At 46.4% G+C, this 17,800-nt stretch overlaps 1 protein-coding gene across 11 annotated transcripts in view; it reads right to left on the bottom strand.

Moving 5' to 3' along the window:
- The window catches only part of AMBRA1 (autophagy and beclin 1 regulator 1), a 172,445-nt gene that overhangs the window by 23,908 nt on the left and 130,737 nt on the right, over positions 1–17,800 (bottom strand). For all 11 annotated transcript variants that reach the window (XM_006042382.3, XM_006042384.3, XM_006042387.3 and 8 more), the window contains 2 exons: positions 6,943–7,131; positions 6,018–6,172 (listed from right to left, as the gene is read on the bottom strand). In XM_006042382.3, coding sequence (XP_006042444.1) covers positions 6,018–6,172; positions 6,943–7,131 — 344 coding nt within the window. The remainder of the gene's footprint in view (positions 1–6,017; positions 6,173–6,942; positions 7,132–17,800) is intronic.

Below are 17,800 nucleotides of genomic sequence, written 5' to 3'. Positions count from 1 at the left end.
TTGAACTAGAGTTATAGGTCACGTTTGAATATCAGACTTTTAGAATCTAAGTAAGTGCAGATGATTGGATGTGATCACAGGCTAAATTCAAGGCAAGGAGGAAGCCATGGTAAAGAGTATATGTTGAAGACTGGAGCAAGGACAGGGTAAAAGAGCCCACAGATGCTAGTTACATAATGCTGGTCAAGTGCGGACAGCACTGGCCACCCTTCCTGCCCCAGGGTCTCAGCTCCAATTTAGTAATGACGGATTCGAGTGCTCTGGACGCCAAGTCTTTTCTGTGGTCCATTTTAATGAACCTATGGTAATAATCATTATCATCAGTCATCCCTAGGCTACTCTGTGAAGATGGCTATGAAATAGTATGAAACAAAGCCAACCAATGTTTCTTTATGACCAAGGTGACACTAAGATTAATGGGTATCACAGCGGCACTTCCCATTCAAGGACAACAATGAGTTGAATGTTGGGAAAAGGAACTCAAGAACTACTCCTTCAGATGGGGAAGGTCCTAGAGAGAAAGATAAAGCTGCTGCTTCTCACTTTGTAAGCCTAAGAATCTCCATATAGCACGCAGGCCAACAGTCATGGGCCTGAGTGAAGTCAACTGTGGGCAGGTAAGAATCTTAATTAGAACTGGGAAGAAGGCCCCACCAGCCTTGGTCCTAAAGTGCCATCACTCGGACGCCAGCAGGATCCAGAAATGCTGAGGGGAGGAGGTCCTCATCAATTTCTCAACTTCTTGACGGTGCCTGAGAGATCTGGCTACAGGAGCCACAGCAATGAACCAGATGAGGTTTAAGAGACAGGAGGAGACAAAGTGACAGGAAGAGAGCAAAGAACAGGCTAAACTGATGGGTCTGACTAGAAGCTCCGTGCAGCTGATGGCCGTTCCTCAGTCTTGATTCAGCTGTAGACTGGGCTGGAGGGCTTGGTAAAGCAAGGATGGCTGGGCTCCACCCTCAGAGCTTTGGATTCAGCAGGTCTGGGATGGGGCTGAGAAGCCACGCTTCTGTTAAGTTCCCTGATGATGCGGACTCAGTCCTGGGAATACACGCCGAGACCGACTGCCCAGTTAGATATAAGTAGGTTGCAGGTCTAAAAAGCCTGCCTTCCTTTTCTGCTGCCTAGGAACTATTGAGAATGACCTGGGTGCATATCTTTTTTTTTTTTCCCTTGGTGACACCCTGAGGCATGTGGGATCTTAGTTTCAAAGCCCCCTGCAGTGGAAGCATGGAGTCTTCACCACTGGACCACCAGGAAAGTCCTGGGGGATGCATATGTGTGGAGCTGGAGTGCTCGAGGAAGAAGGTACAGCAGGGGACAGCCCAGCACAGAAAAGCAGAACTCTCAGGGTCAAGAAGGGGTGTGGGGTGGTGGGAGAGCAGAGAGGAAGGCAGTGAGTAGGGGAGAAGCAGGAGGAAGAGAGAGAGACAGCAGTGAAGGGAGGGAAGGGCAGGTTCTCTTCTCCACACCCCCTTCAAACTAACCATCTGTCTGGGTAATGGATGCTCAATCCTTGAATACAGATTCACCACATAGCCACAAAGAAAAAGCTTTCAATAAAACTGGCCCTTAAGTTATTGGAGGCTTTGCCTTACAGAGCACGATACTGTTTCAGGGAGAAAGGAGAGCTAAACTGCTCTCCATCCCAGGGCTTGCTTCTCCTACTCAAGTCCCTCGTCCCATCACTTCTGCCGCACCACCCCCCCCCACCCAAAAAAAAACGATCAGAGAAAAGCAAACCAGCACTGCTGAGAGTCAGGCGGCCAGTGCCTCTAGGATAAGCAGGGGTTATGGGATGAGAAGCCCTGTCAGTTCTTATTAAACCACTTACATGCCTACGACCCCCACCTGCTGTGGGGAGGGCTGGTCTATGCATCTGGGAGAAGAAACATAACACCTGTTAATTCCTGGGTGGAAACCACGAAATGTATTCTTGCTTTCCAGTTCAAACTGCCCTAGCACTGCACCCCCCCCCACCACTGCTGACTCTTGCCCCCATTCCGAGGTAGAACAGCACTTGTTACCCATACAAACTGGAAGAACAGTTTGCTGTATGACTATTTCTAGTTTCATTAGTAATTTTATATTTTTGTTATTTTATGCTTTCACTGGTTACAACCAAAGTTATTACACTGTGCAAGTTGCCACAATTTTAGAAAATTATTTGCTGTTTTCAGTTACAATATTGTGCTTTGTTCCAATTAGGAAATGAAAGCAGAGAAGGAACTCAGGCGGTTTAGTGTTTTGAGAATTCAGCAAAACTTCAGCTTGGCAATCCCTAAATGTCTAACTTAGAAACAAAACAGAAATTAACAAAAAGCCCCACTGGAGCAAGCGTGAGGGAGTCAGGCGGCAAGTAGGGCCCTGAGGCCTGGACAACAGCATATCCAGCCTGGAGGGGCCTCAAATGGACAGAGGGAAGGGAGATACAAAACAGGCGTCCAGTCGTATTTCTCCTGATTTGCCAATGATACTAAAATTGGGAAGACTAAGCCTAGCCTTATTCAGCAGAGAAGGCAAATATCTGAGGACCCTAGATCCTAGAAACAAGGATAATAATTAACCTGAACATGGGGAAGAAAACAATTCGGCACATAGAGATATTCAAGGGAGAACCCTGGAAAGCAATTACAGCTGAGAAAGGATGGGAGGTGAAGCACGGACAGCCAAAAAGCTAAGAGTCTGATAGGAAACAACACAAAGGCCACTGTGCCTTCAACAAAATCAGCAAAGGATCAAAGCACCACACACAAAACCACGGTAAGAAGGGAACCTGAGACTGTCTCTGCCTTGCCGGAGAGGCTGAGGGCAGAAACCTAAAATGAAGAAAGCAGTCATTAAGAACAGCAGTTCTCAAACTCAAGTGCATATGAGATCATCTGGAAGCTTGTGTGACAGACACAAATACCCAGTCCCCTCCCGCCCAATTCTTACTGACTTTAGGTCTGAAGTAGAGCCTGTATTTTAACCAGGACCCCGTGCATTCTAATGCAGGTTGTCCATGGAGCACAGTTTGACAAGCACTGATCCACAGGTCTGAAGAACTGCTGTTAATAAGTGCACCCAGGCTAAGAGCAATTAGCAATTCATTTTCACAGTGTTCATATGGGATTGGGTAAGGAATCATCTCTTGGGGAGAGCCGGTCCCTCAGTGGGAATTAAAATAAGTCAATGTTCTTGGGGATGTTCTCCTAGGAACATCTGCTGGCCCAACAATTTCACCTCTCAACCTTAGCACAGTGAATTCCAAGAGCTAACCCCATGGAGAAGGGGGTATGACAGAGGAGCTCCAGGACAGGCCCAGGACCCACAGGCCCTTCACAGACAGAGCCTGACACGACAGATGGAGACACCCATCCACACGTACCTGTGCAAAGAGGGAGAGGCTCTACTGTCCCATTAAACCCTTGCTCCCTGTTCTCAGACAAAAATGGCACTTCTTGCCTTAAACGGTGGTACAGCACAGCTGTCCCCAAAAGCTGGTGTCTTCCCTCCCACCGGGGACTGAATTCAGGGACACATGCTGAGCGCTTTGGTGCCTTCGGAGGTAAGGGGCAACCAAGACCTGGAAAACCAGAAACTTTTCTGTAGTAAGGGAGTTTACAGTCAGACTGGGTGGACACAGGGTGAGCAAAAACCTTGCTGAGAAGCCCGGATCCTGCCTCCCGTGTGAGGGAAACACTTCCCAAATGAGAGCTTTCAAATTACTAAGCTCCTCTCCTAAGCGGTGTGGGCATCCTCAGTCATGTCCAACTCTTTCACGACCCCATGGACTGTAGCCCACCAGGCTCCCTTGTCTACGGAATTTTCCAGGCAAGAATTCTGATGTGCACTGCCTTTCCTACTCTGGGGAGTTTCCTAACCCAGGCACCGAACCCACGTCTCCTGCATTGGTGGGTGGATTCTTGAACACTGAATCACCTGGGAAGCCCCTGCTAAGCAGCAGGTGGAGCCTGTTGAGAATCAAAAGCCTGACAAGCCTGGGAGGCCTGACAGGCAGCTCTTGTTGTTATGCACGCAGCAGCTGGCGGGATGCCCTGCGCCCCTCATCTCCACAGCAGACTTCAATTACACCCGCTACGCGGCGGGCCCCATCTGTGACAGCATCTTGGCTTCTACCCTGGAGCTGTCTGCCTTCAGCCAGGTGTTTCTGGCTACTTATGGAAGGGAGGAACCTTGCTAGGATGGCAGGCTGTGCCCAAAAGTTGGGCAGGAGCCCTGGCTTCTGGAAGAGGCTGGAGATGTCCATTACTGCTCCTATCTCTTAAATCGAAACCATTATTCCATAGTTAGGCAGGAAGGGTAAGAAGAACAGCAAGGACCAAGACTCTAGATAGTGAAAAGCAGATGCCAGGTACTTTTACCAACCAAATCTGCTTAACATAAGAATACTTAAAGTTCACCTTCCATACTCATTTCTCTAGGTAAGAAAACAGGCTCGATGAACTTCCTGCCAAGTCCCCTCCCAATCACTCAGTGTCAAACATTTCCAGTCACACGGAATTCAAGAATCAGAACCTTCCTGTCATTATGATGTCAAAAGCAGACAATGCCTCATTTCTGCTCTTGCCAGAGGCATGGTGGTACATGAAGTCAGCCTTCACTGGTCCTGCTAGGGACAAGCTGGAAATGACAAGGATGCTTTTCTTAAGATTCTCTTCTATTTCCTCAGCTTCTCCTAAATATCAGGTTCCTTATTAGGTACTTGGACTTCACAAAGACGAACCAGACGGGGTCTCTATTCTCAAGGAGCCAAGAGAGGAGAATGACACAGAGATACGGAATGGCAGTTTGGTGTGACGAGTGTTAACCCAGACAGGGTGCTCCCTACTGGGGAGTGATCAGCCCTGTTTAGAGGATTCCACAGCAGGGAAGCAGCCTGCACACAGTTGGGTTTCAGGGAGAGGAGGGCACTCCAGGTAAAGGCACCCAGGCAGGAGAAGGCCTTATTCGTTCCAGGGGCTTGGAAAGTGGCTCAGCAGAGTAGGGCTTCTTCCCTGTAGAAAACTGCAGCGAGAAGAGGCTAGAGCTACCACATCTGGTCACCTGCTTTCTACTGCTTTGTATATCATGGGTCCTATCTTTAGGATTTTTCTTTAAACCAATGCTTCAGATTCAGGCCTGAATTCCACAAGCATCCACATGTGTGGCACTAAATGAGCGGCCCTGGGGGATAAGCCCCTATGGAGCTTGACACTGAACCTAATCGGGTGGATTAAACAGACATACCACACGGCTAAAGAAAACACGAAACAACACATGAGCAAGAGCATAAACTATAAGTGGCCCAGCACACAGCGCAGGGGGAATTCACAGGTTCTTAGCTCGAGACAGAGCTTAAATACCATCTAATTAGAGAACTGTTCAAACGCTCAACTCCCCTTGACAAAACCCTGGCCAAATGAGCCCCCGTGGGATGTGGGAATCTCAGTCAGAAGCTAGAATGGTGGAGTCCAGGAGGCCACTAACCCCATGCCAGAAGCTTTTATGGCAATACAAGGAGGACGGCTTCAGACAAGGGCGGGTCCTAAACACCACCTTTCCCTGCTGGTGAAACAGACGGGACAGTTAAGGGCATGGCAGAGTCCACATCTTCCACTGTGATTACAACCTCAGGAGAGGAGCATTTCATAGTATACTACTTATCTCTTTCTGTAGCCTGCCTCCTCAAAAATTAAAAACAAAACAAAACAAATATTTCACTGGGTTCTTAATGTATCTCCAGACTACAGGCCTCAAGTTGAGGTAAGGAGGTATTCAGTTTGGTCTCTACCCCAAGATCCCTTCAGGCCTCTGGGGCCCCAGCTTGTGATTTAGGGTATGAGAAAGACTGCCTTTGAATAGCCCAGAGCGTCCAAAAGTGAGGCCGGCTGGTCAGGACTGGACTGGACTGGAGTCCTTCCTGGCTCCTTATGGGCGTGACGCCTCTGGCCCTGGCTGGGAGACTGCACCTCTGGCCTGCATGGTGCTGCTGGCCAAGGCCTAGGAGAACCGCCATGCAAGGCACTCACCCGCATGGAGGTCTCGCCGCCGTGCGCCTGCTGCAGCCGGAAGACCTGGGCCACCATGTGCTCCGTGGAGGGGTGCAGCAGGATCCTCCGTGAGGCCAAGCCCACCATCACGTATCGGCCCATCGGGGACAGGCTCACTGAGATGGCGTTGGGACCTAGGGCCAGACGGACAGAGAGACACTCCCTAGAGCTCTTGCTATTACCAGCAAATAATCTTCCTTTAGTCTTTTTTCTTTCTCCCTGGTCTTCATCTTTGTTTGGTCATCCTGGGGTTAATCTCACAGGATGGCAGTGAGGAGTACAATGAGAAGGTGTGTAAAGTACTAAGTCTAGCTCTTGACATATAAAAAGTACTAAACGAATGCTAACCCGTATTAGCACAGAATCACATTAAAAATTGTTATCATACTGTAACTGCTATTTTGAAATCCACTTTTTTCACTTGATACATTACAAACATTTTTCACCATTAAATACCCCTCTGTAAGAGCGTCCTAAAGGCCAAGTGGTGTTCTGTCTTGTCAATGCACCATCATTTATTTAAGCAACTCTTCAGAACTTGACATTTTTCTCTGTGACAAATAATACCGCTGTGAACACCCTTGTACATAAATCTACACAATGCCAGACTGGCTGGCAGCGTGTGAGTGTGCCCGCTTCCCCGAGCCATGACCGAGAATAGAGCTCCTCCCCTACCCTCGCCCCTCACAATGGGAACATGCCGGTGATGCCACGGTGGTGGGGAGGACTCTTACTCTGAGACTCTCCTGCAACGCTACCAGCTAGGACAGAGCATCTTCCTCTGACCTGCGCCTGTGAAGCAGGGGGGTAGCGTGTGACCATCACTCCCACCTAAGCGGTGCTTCATCAGGGAACGCCCAGGCCAAGGTACTAGCATCTCTATGCTGGGCGTCCCATCCCTTACCAAATCGCTTGGTGTAGAGCATTTCGCCCAGGTTGTGGGGGGCCAGGGAGTACACTGCCAGGATGCCTTCGTCAGGAAAGCCCCTCTGACTGCTAGGGATGAACGCTGCCAGGAGCTGGCCATCTGCAGAAACGTCACAGCTGGCGTCATTGTAGATCTTGCAGTTCTGCACCAGCACATTCACGGAGGCTGCAGCAGACAAAGAAAGGAGAGAGGGCAAGGGAGTCTGGAGTTAATGGTGTGCAAAGTGCTGGGTCAAGACATTTGGGGGCGCCTCCCTAAGGGCCTGAATCCGAACCCTCTCCAGAAATACTAAAGGCTGCCTTATCCAACTAAAATGTCATGAAACAAGCAACACAAGACACCGAAAGATACGTCTCTTCTACCCCTGTAACAGGAAACGAGAGTCAACACAAACACAACCACCTGCTGAGTCCTAGCTCACACTTAAGAGACATCATTTGAGAGATGAGATAAGGAGAAAGTTATTAAAAATTGTTCCTGGAGAGCCACTCAACAGCTGTTATTGTCCAAAAGATCAAAACTGAGATGAATAAAAATGTAAACCCGCTGATTCCAAGAAAAAGGTGATACAGGTAAAACTTGCTTGGGGGGTAAGAGTGCTACTCTCCACCTCTATGTGACCTTGGAGAAGGGAATCATCTCACAAATCTGTGTCTTATTTTCTCCTTTAAGAAAACAGGAGCATTTAGAGACTTCAGTCTTCTGGATAGCTCCTTGTTGACACTAATCCCTAATTTCACAGGAGAGCATAAAGGCTGGAGGGCTGGAATTGTGTTCACTCTGCTTGTCCCTCCAGCCACGCCAGAAGCCGATGACCACGGGCAGCTCCAGTCTGCACCTAGCACTTCCTGAGAATTACGCACGGTCAGGCGGGCTCAGCATAAGGGACTGGGTGGGGCGGGGTGGAGGACTGGCTGTCGGTGGGGAGAATCCATTCCAAGTGACAGAACTAAGGCCATGTTGGCCAGCTCTGGGACTGGGCCTGCATAACTGTTTCAGTTTCCATTTGAACCCCTCTCTGAGGCCCACTGTGCACATCTCTGCCCACAGGAAGTGGTCCACCCTCGATGTGAGCCTGGAACCAGTGCGTGAGCGGAACAGCACAACACATCCAAAGGGCATGGATGCACAGCACGTCCAAGCGCCTCTGGGCTCTGTCTCCTTTAGATCGACCTTACGTGCACGTGCAAAGAGACTGATTTACTTTTTCCCTCTCTCCTGTAAAAATTCTTCTTGGCTGCACCATGAGGATGTGGGATCTTAGTTTCCTGACCAGGGATCAAACCTGTGCTCCTTGCACTGGAAATGCAAAGTCTTAAACCATGGAACCTCCCTCTTACTCTTATTGGAAGATTACTTAAACAGCCACTGTCAGAGGCATTATAGTTCAAACAAACCAACAGGCAAGCTCCAGAGCCCTCACCAGATTCTGGGTGATCTACTCCAGGGAGCCAAACCGTTTGACCTGGAATGTCAAGGGTGAGTTTCCTCAGGAAATTACCCTAGGGAAAACAAAACAAAGAACTGCCTTCCAGGGGTGGGTGGAGGGGGTGTTGAGGTTTAGCAGGAACTTGGGAGTGATTTCTAAAGCTCTGTATTCATCTCCCTTTGTGTGTTGTTAATGAAGCCACAGAGATGACAGAGTAGATCAAAAAAGACATCGGAACACACTGGTCGGCGGCTGTGCCAATTCCCGGGGGCTGACACCGACAGCGCCATCACACGCAGCACTGAGAAGGGACCACAAGGACGGTTCTGTTTGCTAACTAATAAAATAATGACATCCAAATGCTCAGTGTTATCACCATTAGGGCTCTGTGCCGCTCAACTTCCAACCCACCATCTGCTCGAGCCTGTATGGCTAGATCGATCTAGTTAGCACTGAGACCGTCTGCTCCTTACTCAGGGTCCCAAGCCCGTTGCCAGAAAGACGACAATTTCCTCCCTTCCCTGAATAGACACATCATTACAGTTGGGGATTCAGGGTCAAAGGAACTGGGGGAGCTTTAAGAGTGAGTCCATCTTGGTTTTCTAACCTTGATGTCGGCACAGTTCTCAGAAAGGTAAAAAGAAACTGACCATCCAAGGTGAGAGAAAAGGTAATCACAAATATTAAGTAGGACATGAAAATAAACACAGAAAGAAATGGACTCTGAGGGCTTTAAGACAGCTTTGCACGGTTTCCATCTTATCTACATTTAACGTCTCAAAAACGCATGTGAGTATTTTATGAAAGTAGGCTTTTCTATCTTGTTGTTACAGAGCTCTAGTTCATGTGTGTTAACCTGCAGTTTAAACATACAGAAGCCTGCACTGACCCTCAGAACTCACCACCAACATTAGAGAAGCACCACGAGACTGCTGTAGCGCAGTCACTAGGCGTGCCCGCCTCCTTGTGGCCCACTGGCCGCAGGGTGCCAGGCTTCCCCGCCCTTCACCATCCCCTGCAGCTCAAACGCACGCACGTCCGTTGAGCCAGCAATGCTAGCCAACTTCCAGATTAATTTCTAAGGTGGGCTGGGGGTGGGGAGGATGTTACAAGTAAGGTTTTTCTTCTTCTGAGAACTTTGGCTCTAACTGCCTGAAAAACTGGGCATATAGACAAAAAGCATTCTGCGAGCCCCCAAATCCAAGCCATTGCATTTGTGTTTGTACTGTATTAGGATGAATCCAATTCAATGGCCAGCTCCCAAATTTTGTCCCCTCCCCTCAACTCCACCCAATTTCACAACTGCTCCCAGTTCCTACAGTGAGCTCAGAGAGAGATGCAAATAACATGTGAAAAGAGAATGCTGGAATTAAAGTTGAGTTTCTCCAGCAGCAGGCTCAATTTGGTATGTAGCTAGGGATCCAGGGTTTTACTTCTCCCCTAATGACGGGGACGTGGTAGGCAAAGAGTGACTTGGTAGCTTCAGCAAGCTCTGGGTGGTGTGTTTATAGTTTCATTAATATTTCAGAGCTCCAATTAGCAATTTACATTTGCTGCTTGTTGTCTATTAATTTCCCACATGGAAATGGAAATGTTCAGTTACAATGGTGAGTGGTCACTGCTTCAATTCGTTCATGCAGCTTCTTCTCAGAAGGCTGAAATTTTGATGAGTTAATTTATACAGGGAGCGATTTCCTGGCTCTCTTATTTGTTTTCTCAGGCCATAGGAAGGCGCTCATCCTTTTTGGACCCGAAAATAATGTAAGCAGGTGGAGAAAAAGGTGAAGTGAGACACAGCCTAGGATGGTGGCAACCCACGCACACCAGAGCCTTCCTTCTGCTTCCTGCCTCGCCTTACTACAGTGGTTCTCAGGTGGCAGCATGCACCAGAATCATCTGGGCTGACTGCTGCGGTGAGGCCTGAGAATCTGTATTTTGAGTGAGTTCCCAGGTGTCTCTGATGTTGCTGATCCAGGACCACACTTGAAAACTGCTGCCTCACCAAACACCCCTTGATCCCTGAGTTGGAGTTCCAGCAAACAGCCCTGCACAGGAAGGTAAGACACACGTGGGAAGGGGTGGAGCAGTTAGCTGGGCAGCTGAGGATGGAAATGAGGGCTAGGAAGGCAAAGATTTTTCAAATCAGAACCGCTTCAGAGCTTCAGTGGGGCAGCTCCAGGGGGAACGAGAACGATGCAGGAAGACAGCAGGAAGCCATGTTCCAGGCTTTGTAGCGTAATCGCCTCCTAATTATAAACGATTTCCAAGTGAAAATGCCCTAGCAGGGAATGGGAGGGTAAGAAATACTGATGCCTGGAGGAACAGATGGCTCTGCCTTCCTATCAGCTCCATAAATTATAAACAAACACCTTGTACAAAGATCGATTTGCAGCCTGTTGCTGGCTGGCCAGATGAGGCCACAGGAGCGATGAGCGGCCGCAGTGCTTTTGCAAGTGCATTAGATCCTGATTTGGAAAACCCAAAGGAGTTTAAATCAGCAGGAAAATTTCCTTTTGGCTATCTCTGAGCCCTCAGATTTCAGAATAAGGCCTCCTGCACAGAGCTCCAGATGACACTATGTAAGCATGCCCAGCAGTGGCAATCACAACATCCTCTGTGGGTGTGTGTGCGCCCCGCACCGCTCAGCCTCTGGGTTTCTTAAGGTCACCGGGGCACCCCGAAGACCAATGCTACTCACCGATAAGAACTTACTCATTAAACACATAGTAAATCTAATGAGCTTTTTTTTTTTTTTTCCATGACAGCAGTTTCAAAATTATCTATGTTATACAAGGCCTTACTCACAAACTTCTTTAACTCTTTACAGATAGAAAATCATTAATCCTACATCTCAAATAAGAGAAACAGGTGGTGAGACTCTTTAGCCTAATTCTAGAAAAGGGCTGAATTCAATGCAGATTAAGTCAGGTGACACAGCAACACAGAGGCTGCTGATCACACATGAGTAAAACTGAGGGCCAGTGGCTCCCAGGCTCGTGCTGGGCCCAAGCCAAACGCTACCGTCCTCTGGGAAGCAGGCAAGCTTCAGAAACGCATGCTACTGCAAAAGAGATCCCCAACTTAACTCTGCTGACAACCAAATCTATCAAAAGTATAATGAGAGGTTATTCAGGCACCAAGAAAATCAGAGTTAATCACAGGAACCTCAGGTAAAAGTGACTGGCAGTCTAGAGGGTAAGACCATGGCAAGGAACGTTGGCCGCTAACAAACATATGAGCCCTAAACGCCTGGAATGCCAAGTTTTCTTCCTAAGTAACTCTTGAGTAAAATAGGGCACTTTTAAGAAGCAGAATTCTACCACCACACAGGACTTAAATGAGGGGGACAGGTGAACCAAGTTAAATGAGTCAATCTGGTTGTACCATAATACTCTCTGATCAGCTCAGGTTTTACAACAGCCATGATCAAAGGAAGCAGGAAGGACCATAGAAGGATAATGACAGGAAGCTGCAGTCAGAACAAGTGGAGGCTTGGACAAAGAATGTTAAGGACAACCAAAAAGACTGTGCTAGCAGTATGTCCAGGCCTGAATTCTTCAGAATATTTGGTTTTTCTTTCAAAGAAAATTGTCTCCAACTGGGGAGAAAACAACATGCCTCAGATTGTTGGATCAGAAGCCAATTACAGATGAGCCAACAGGTTAAGACAGAATTATCTTCTTTACATGAACGTCACTCTCCAGAAGTACCTCTTGGAGTACCGAAAACAGGGCAGGGTGACTTTAGAATTCTGGCTGTACTCTCAAAGAGTCATGGTATAATTCCCAAGAAAAAGACATGATAAAAAGAGCTAACATTTATTGACCATTTACTACAGTAAGTGCCAGATGTTGTTCAGAGTGCTTGACATGTACTAATTTAATTCTCGTCACAGTCACATGAAGTTGGCACTATGATGACCCTCATTTTATAGACAAGGAAACCAAGGTGCGGAGAGATTAATTAACCACAGCTACACTGCTAGAAGGCGGCTGTGCAGACCTGAGCCCGGTTGGTGTGGCTCAAGAGCTCATCTGCTTAACCAGCGTAGGGCAGCTGACAGAATGTCACTAAAGAACGACCTCTCCCTATGTTTGTGAACAAAAAAAAAGGAAAGAAGAAAGCATCCGGCTCAGACTTTAAAATTATAAAAAGTACAAGTAATTATAATACTATTTAAACTGTTCTAGACAAAGAAAAACTTTATTCAAGGGAAGTAAGGATGGGTTCAATATTATAGAATCTATTAACATAATGATCACATTGTTAGGCCAAAGGAGGAAAAAACATATGGTTATCGTCATAGATGCTGTTAAGACATGACTGAATTTAATATCTAGTCTCTCTTTTTTGGCCACGCCACACAGATTATAGGATCTTAGTTCCCCAACCAGAGATTGAACCTAGGCTTCAGGCAGTGAAAACATTTAAGTCCTAACCACTGGATCACCAGGCAATTCCCAGTATCTATTCTTGATAAAAATTAACAATAAAGTAAGAATAGATAGGGGCATCTGCCTGTAATGCAGGAGTTGTAGGAGATGAAGGTTTGATCCCTGGGCTGGGAAGATCCCCTAGAGGGCATGGCAACCCACTCCAGAATTCCTGCCTGGAGAATTCTATGGATAGAGGACCCTGGTGGGCTACAGTGCCTGGGGTAGTTGACTATAGTATATTACCCCTGGAGAAGGAAATGGCAATCCACTCCAGTACTATTGCCTGGAAAATCCCATGGACAGAGGAGCCTGGTAGGCTACAGTCCATGGGGTCGCAAAGAGTCGGACACGACTGAGCGACTTCACTTCACTCGACTGTAGCAGCGAGTGCGCTTAGACACGAAAAAGAAACCGCAGGTGTACAACTTGAAATGGAGAAGGTAAAAGTAATACCATTTACCGATAACATACCCAGAGACTGAACTGAATAACAACTAAAATTAGTAAATAAATGCAATAAAATAGCAGAATTTTTAAAAAAGCTTTTAACAATAAACTTTGAAAACGTATAAAATTACATGAAGAAAACTTTAAGAACATAAGAGAGACTTGGAGAGACAGAAAATCATGCCATGTTCTTACATAAGAAGATACCACAAAAATACTGAATTTCCTTAAGTTATTTCATATATTCAATGGAACCAAACTAATTACACTGACAGGACTTTTTCAGGGCGGTGAAGGGAAGAAGCGAGGTAGTTTTATAGTCCATATCGACGACCAAAATGTTCAAGCAGGCAGGAAATTTTGGATTAAAAAATTACAAGAGGAGACCAGTCCTACCAGATACTAAAAGACAGGGCCTCAAACTTAAACCCATGTGATACTGTTATATGAATAATCAGACAGATTCCTGGGGCAGAAAAGACAGGAGAAATACATCTATATATTCACAGGACGCTAATAGGATGAAAGTGACATCCCAAATCAATGGGGACAAATGAATCATTTTATAAACTGGTTGGGACAAATGAGTGGCCACATGGGGGAAAAGCTGGGTCATACTCTGCTTATTTAGGACTGGGTTAAACTTCTGATGAATCAAAGATTTAAAGGAAAAAATTAAAATATAAAAGTACTATTTGATCTTCTGGATGCTGCCACAAAATCTAGGAACCATAAAAGGAAAGTTGGATAATTCTGACTACTTAAAATAAGTCCTATGACAAAAATAACCTTCAGCAGAGACAAAAGACAAGTGACAACCAGGAAACTCCTCCTATGAGTTAATTTTCTGATTTTATAAAGAGCTCCTGTAGAACTGATAAGGAAAGGCCACAACACACACACACACACACACACACAAATAGGTGAGCCCATGGAGAAGCCAAGAAAAGGAAACACAAGTGGCTAAATGTATGAAGAGCCATACAACCTGGCTTATAATACGAGAAATACAAATTTAAAATATCAACATACTATATACATATTTTTTGGCCACACCACACGGCTTGCAGGATCCTAGTTCCACAACTAGGGATTGAACCTGTACTACCCACAGTGGAAGTTCAGAGCCCTAGCAACTGGATCGAGAGAGAATTCCCACTTACATACTATTTTTACTATCAGATTTGCAAATACTCCAAAATATGACAGAACAATCTACAAGCAGGAGTTCAGGCAAACAGGCACTCTCATGAACCACAGGTGAGAATATACATTGGTATGCTCTCTCCACAGAGGGTGATTTAGCAGTACCTGCCCAAGTCACGGATCTACATATCCTTCCTCCCTACAGCTCCATTTCTAGGAATTTATCCTATGATATTCCTGCACATGTGCAAAAGGACACGCTGCGGCACAGTTTGTGTAGTGAAAGACTGAAAACAGCTTAAAAGTTCCTCAACGGAACACTGGTTAAAAAATGGAATCTAGTGGGACCTCCCTGGTGGTCCAGTGGTTAAGAATCTGCCTACCAACGCAGGAGACATGGGTTTGACTCCTGATCCGGGAAGGTCCCACATGCCCTAGAGAGACTGAGCCCCTGAGCCACAACTACTGAGCCTCTTCTCTAGAGCCCGGGGAGCCGCAACTACTGAGCCCATGTGCCTACTGCCTGTGCTCCACAGCAAGAGAAGCCACCGCAACGAGAAGCCCACACACCGCAGCAGAGAGGAGCCCCCGCTCTCTGCAACTAGAGAAAAGCACACACATCAACAAACACCCAGGGCAACAACGACAACAAAAAGTAATCCAGAGGTTGCATTTGGGCAGTGGAATGCTGCTGCTGCTGCTGCTGCTAAGTCGCTTCAGTCGTGTCCGACTCTGTGCAACCCCATAGACGGCAGCCCACCAGGCTCCCCCGTCCCTGGGATTTTCTAGGCAAGAACACTGGAGTGGGTTGCCATTTCCTTCTCCAATGCATGAAAGTGAAAAGTGAAAGTGAAGTCACTCAGTTGTATCCGACTCTAGTGACCTCATGGACTGCAGCCTACCAGGCTCCTCCATCCATGGGATTTTCCAGGCAAGAGTACTGGAGTGGGGTGCCATTGCCTTCTCCTAGTGGAATGCTAGGCAGTCAATAAAAAAGAATGAATAAACTATATACAGATATGGAAAGATCATCAAGATATAAAGAAAGCAAAGTACAGACAGAAAGTATGTACACTGTTCTGTGTTGTTGCTGTTCAGTCACTGAGTGCTGTTCAACTCTCTGGGACCCCATGGACTGCAGCACACAGGCTCCCTGTCCTTTACTGATCCCAGAGTTTGCTCAAATGCATGTCCATTGAGTTGCTGATGCTATCTAAACATTTCATCCTCTGCCAACCCCTTCTCCTTTTGCCTTCACTCTTTCCCAGCATCAGGGTCTTTTCCAGTGAGTCAGCTCTTTGCATCAGGTGGCCAAAGTATTGGAGCTTCAGCATCAGTCCTTTCAATGAATATTCAGGGTTGATTTCCTTTAGGATTGACTAATGTGATCTCCTTGCAGTCCAAGGGACTCTCAAGAGTCTTCTCCAGTACCACAATTCGAAAGCGTCAATTCTTCGGCCCTCAGCTTTCTTTATGGTCCAACTCTGACATCAGTACATGACGACTGGAAAAACCATACCTTTGACTACACACGGACCTTTGTCAGCAAAGTGATGTCTCTGCTTTTTAATATGCTGTCTAGGTTTGTCACAGTTTTCCTTCCAAAGGGTATAATACGCTACCACCTAGTTTAAATAGAGGTGGAAAAACATACATTTCCATGTACTTGTACATATATATATAATATCTTTGAAAAAATAAACAGGCAACTACTAACTGTGCCTATGGGGTGGAGAGGTGTGTAGCTGGGAGCAGGGTTGGAAAACTTTTCACTGTATATCCTTTTATATTTTAAAAATCTTTGGTAAATGTATTTCAGATTGTAATAAAAAAAATCAAACAGAATAAAGAAACAAAGTATCTGGGGAAAATTATGGCAAATAAGATCTGGGCCAGAAATAGGTAAACAAGCAAACAGTACTTAACAAGGTAAAAGGTAGACCGCATTTAACTTCTAGTGGAGTTAAAGAATAGATTATTGACCATGTGGCTTAAAAGCACTTGGGAAGAAAACGATTGCTACTGAGGTTTCACTAACATCAGGACATGAAAAACTGACCTCATTTTTATGGTCTCATAAGGATACCAAGACCGGCATACTGGGAAACACCACAGACAGAGGCTATCTTGACTATTTCAAAGTATCTGACAAGCTCTCACAATACCCTATAGACAAGATGAAAAATATGGGTTTCACGAGTGAAGGACCAAGCCCAGGTGCCAATTCATGAACCAAAATCAACACGAAGGAAATCCACAGGAACATAGCACGAGGCTTGGTGCAAAGTCCTGACACACCACTTTTGCTAGCAATCCAAAGACAGGCAGAGAAAGCACGTTTATCAAATTAGAAGATGATGTAAACAAGGTTGGGGAAAAAAGACTGAATCAAAGTTTGAAAAGATGTTGAGAGGCAGGAACTAAGAAGTACAATTATTAGTACTTATTAAGTACACTACTAAGATAAAACTTAACAGAAACAGATATAATCCTTTGGTTTTTAAAATATTCGAACTGCACAAGTAAGTATAGGATGGTAGAGTTCTGGTATTAACAATTATCGAGGAATTATAAGTGACTACAAACCCAAGAGTGGCTTCAGAAGAGGTTGCTGCAACACTGGGCCGAACTGACGTGTCCAAACCATCACTGTACTGTTTTGGACAGCTCTCACCTGGAGTGTTCTACTTTGTTGTGCCCCCCTCAAACGTAAAAAGGGGAATGAGCAGAACTGTTAAGGATTTGAAAACCAGATCTTGAAAGGAACCTCGGGAATTCTGGCCTAAAAAGAACGATTTAAAGGGAAGTGGCAGTTTACTTTCAAACAGCTGAAGGACTGTCAGTCAGAAGAGACATCACCAGACTCACTCTGTGGAGGCTCAGAGGCAGACCCAGGACCAACGGGAGGAAGTGACAGCAAGGGAAAAGGCGGCTGGGTGTAAGAAAAAACATCCGAAAAGGAGCTGAGCAGTGGCGGGCTCGAGTTAACTCAGCAGACAGCGACCTATCACTGCAAGCAGAGGCTGAAGCTCCACTTCTCAGGGACGTGTGAGAGTGCATCACGAGAGAAATGAAACGAGATGTCCAAGATGCTGTGATTCCAACTGAGCAACTGGGACATGGGATTGCAGAGTCCTTTAGAAGCTGGGAAAATGGACTGTCAGACATTCTGCAAATCACACATCAATCAGGCCACTCCCTCTGTTCCATTCGGATCTAGATTAATATGAGTTTATCATCACTGTAGTCTTTTCCTCAAGGGTCTGGCTCTCAGCTCCTATACTCCCTTCGCCTTCTCTTTCTCTCAGTTCCACCCAACCTCTAGGCTTGAGACAACGGACCCTAATCGGTAAAGTGCCTGGGGCAGAAACCTTCC

The sequence above is a fragment of the Bubalus bubalis genome, chromosome 16, assembly GCF_019923935.1.
Source record: "Bubalus bubalis isolate 160015118507 breed Murrah chromosome 16, NDDB_SH_1, whole genome shotgun sequence".
NCBI classification, from domain to species: Eukaryota; Metazoa; Chordata; class Mammalia; order Artiodactyla; family Bovidae; genus Bubalus; species Bubalus bubalis.
The sequence above is the reverse complement of the archived record's forward strand: the minus strand, read 5'-3'. Positions and strand labels throughout refer to the sequence as shown.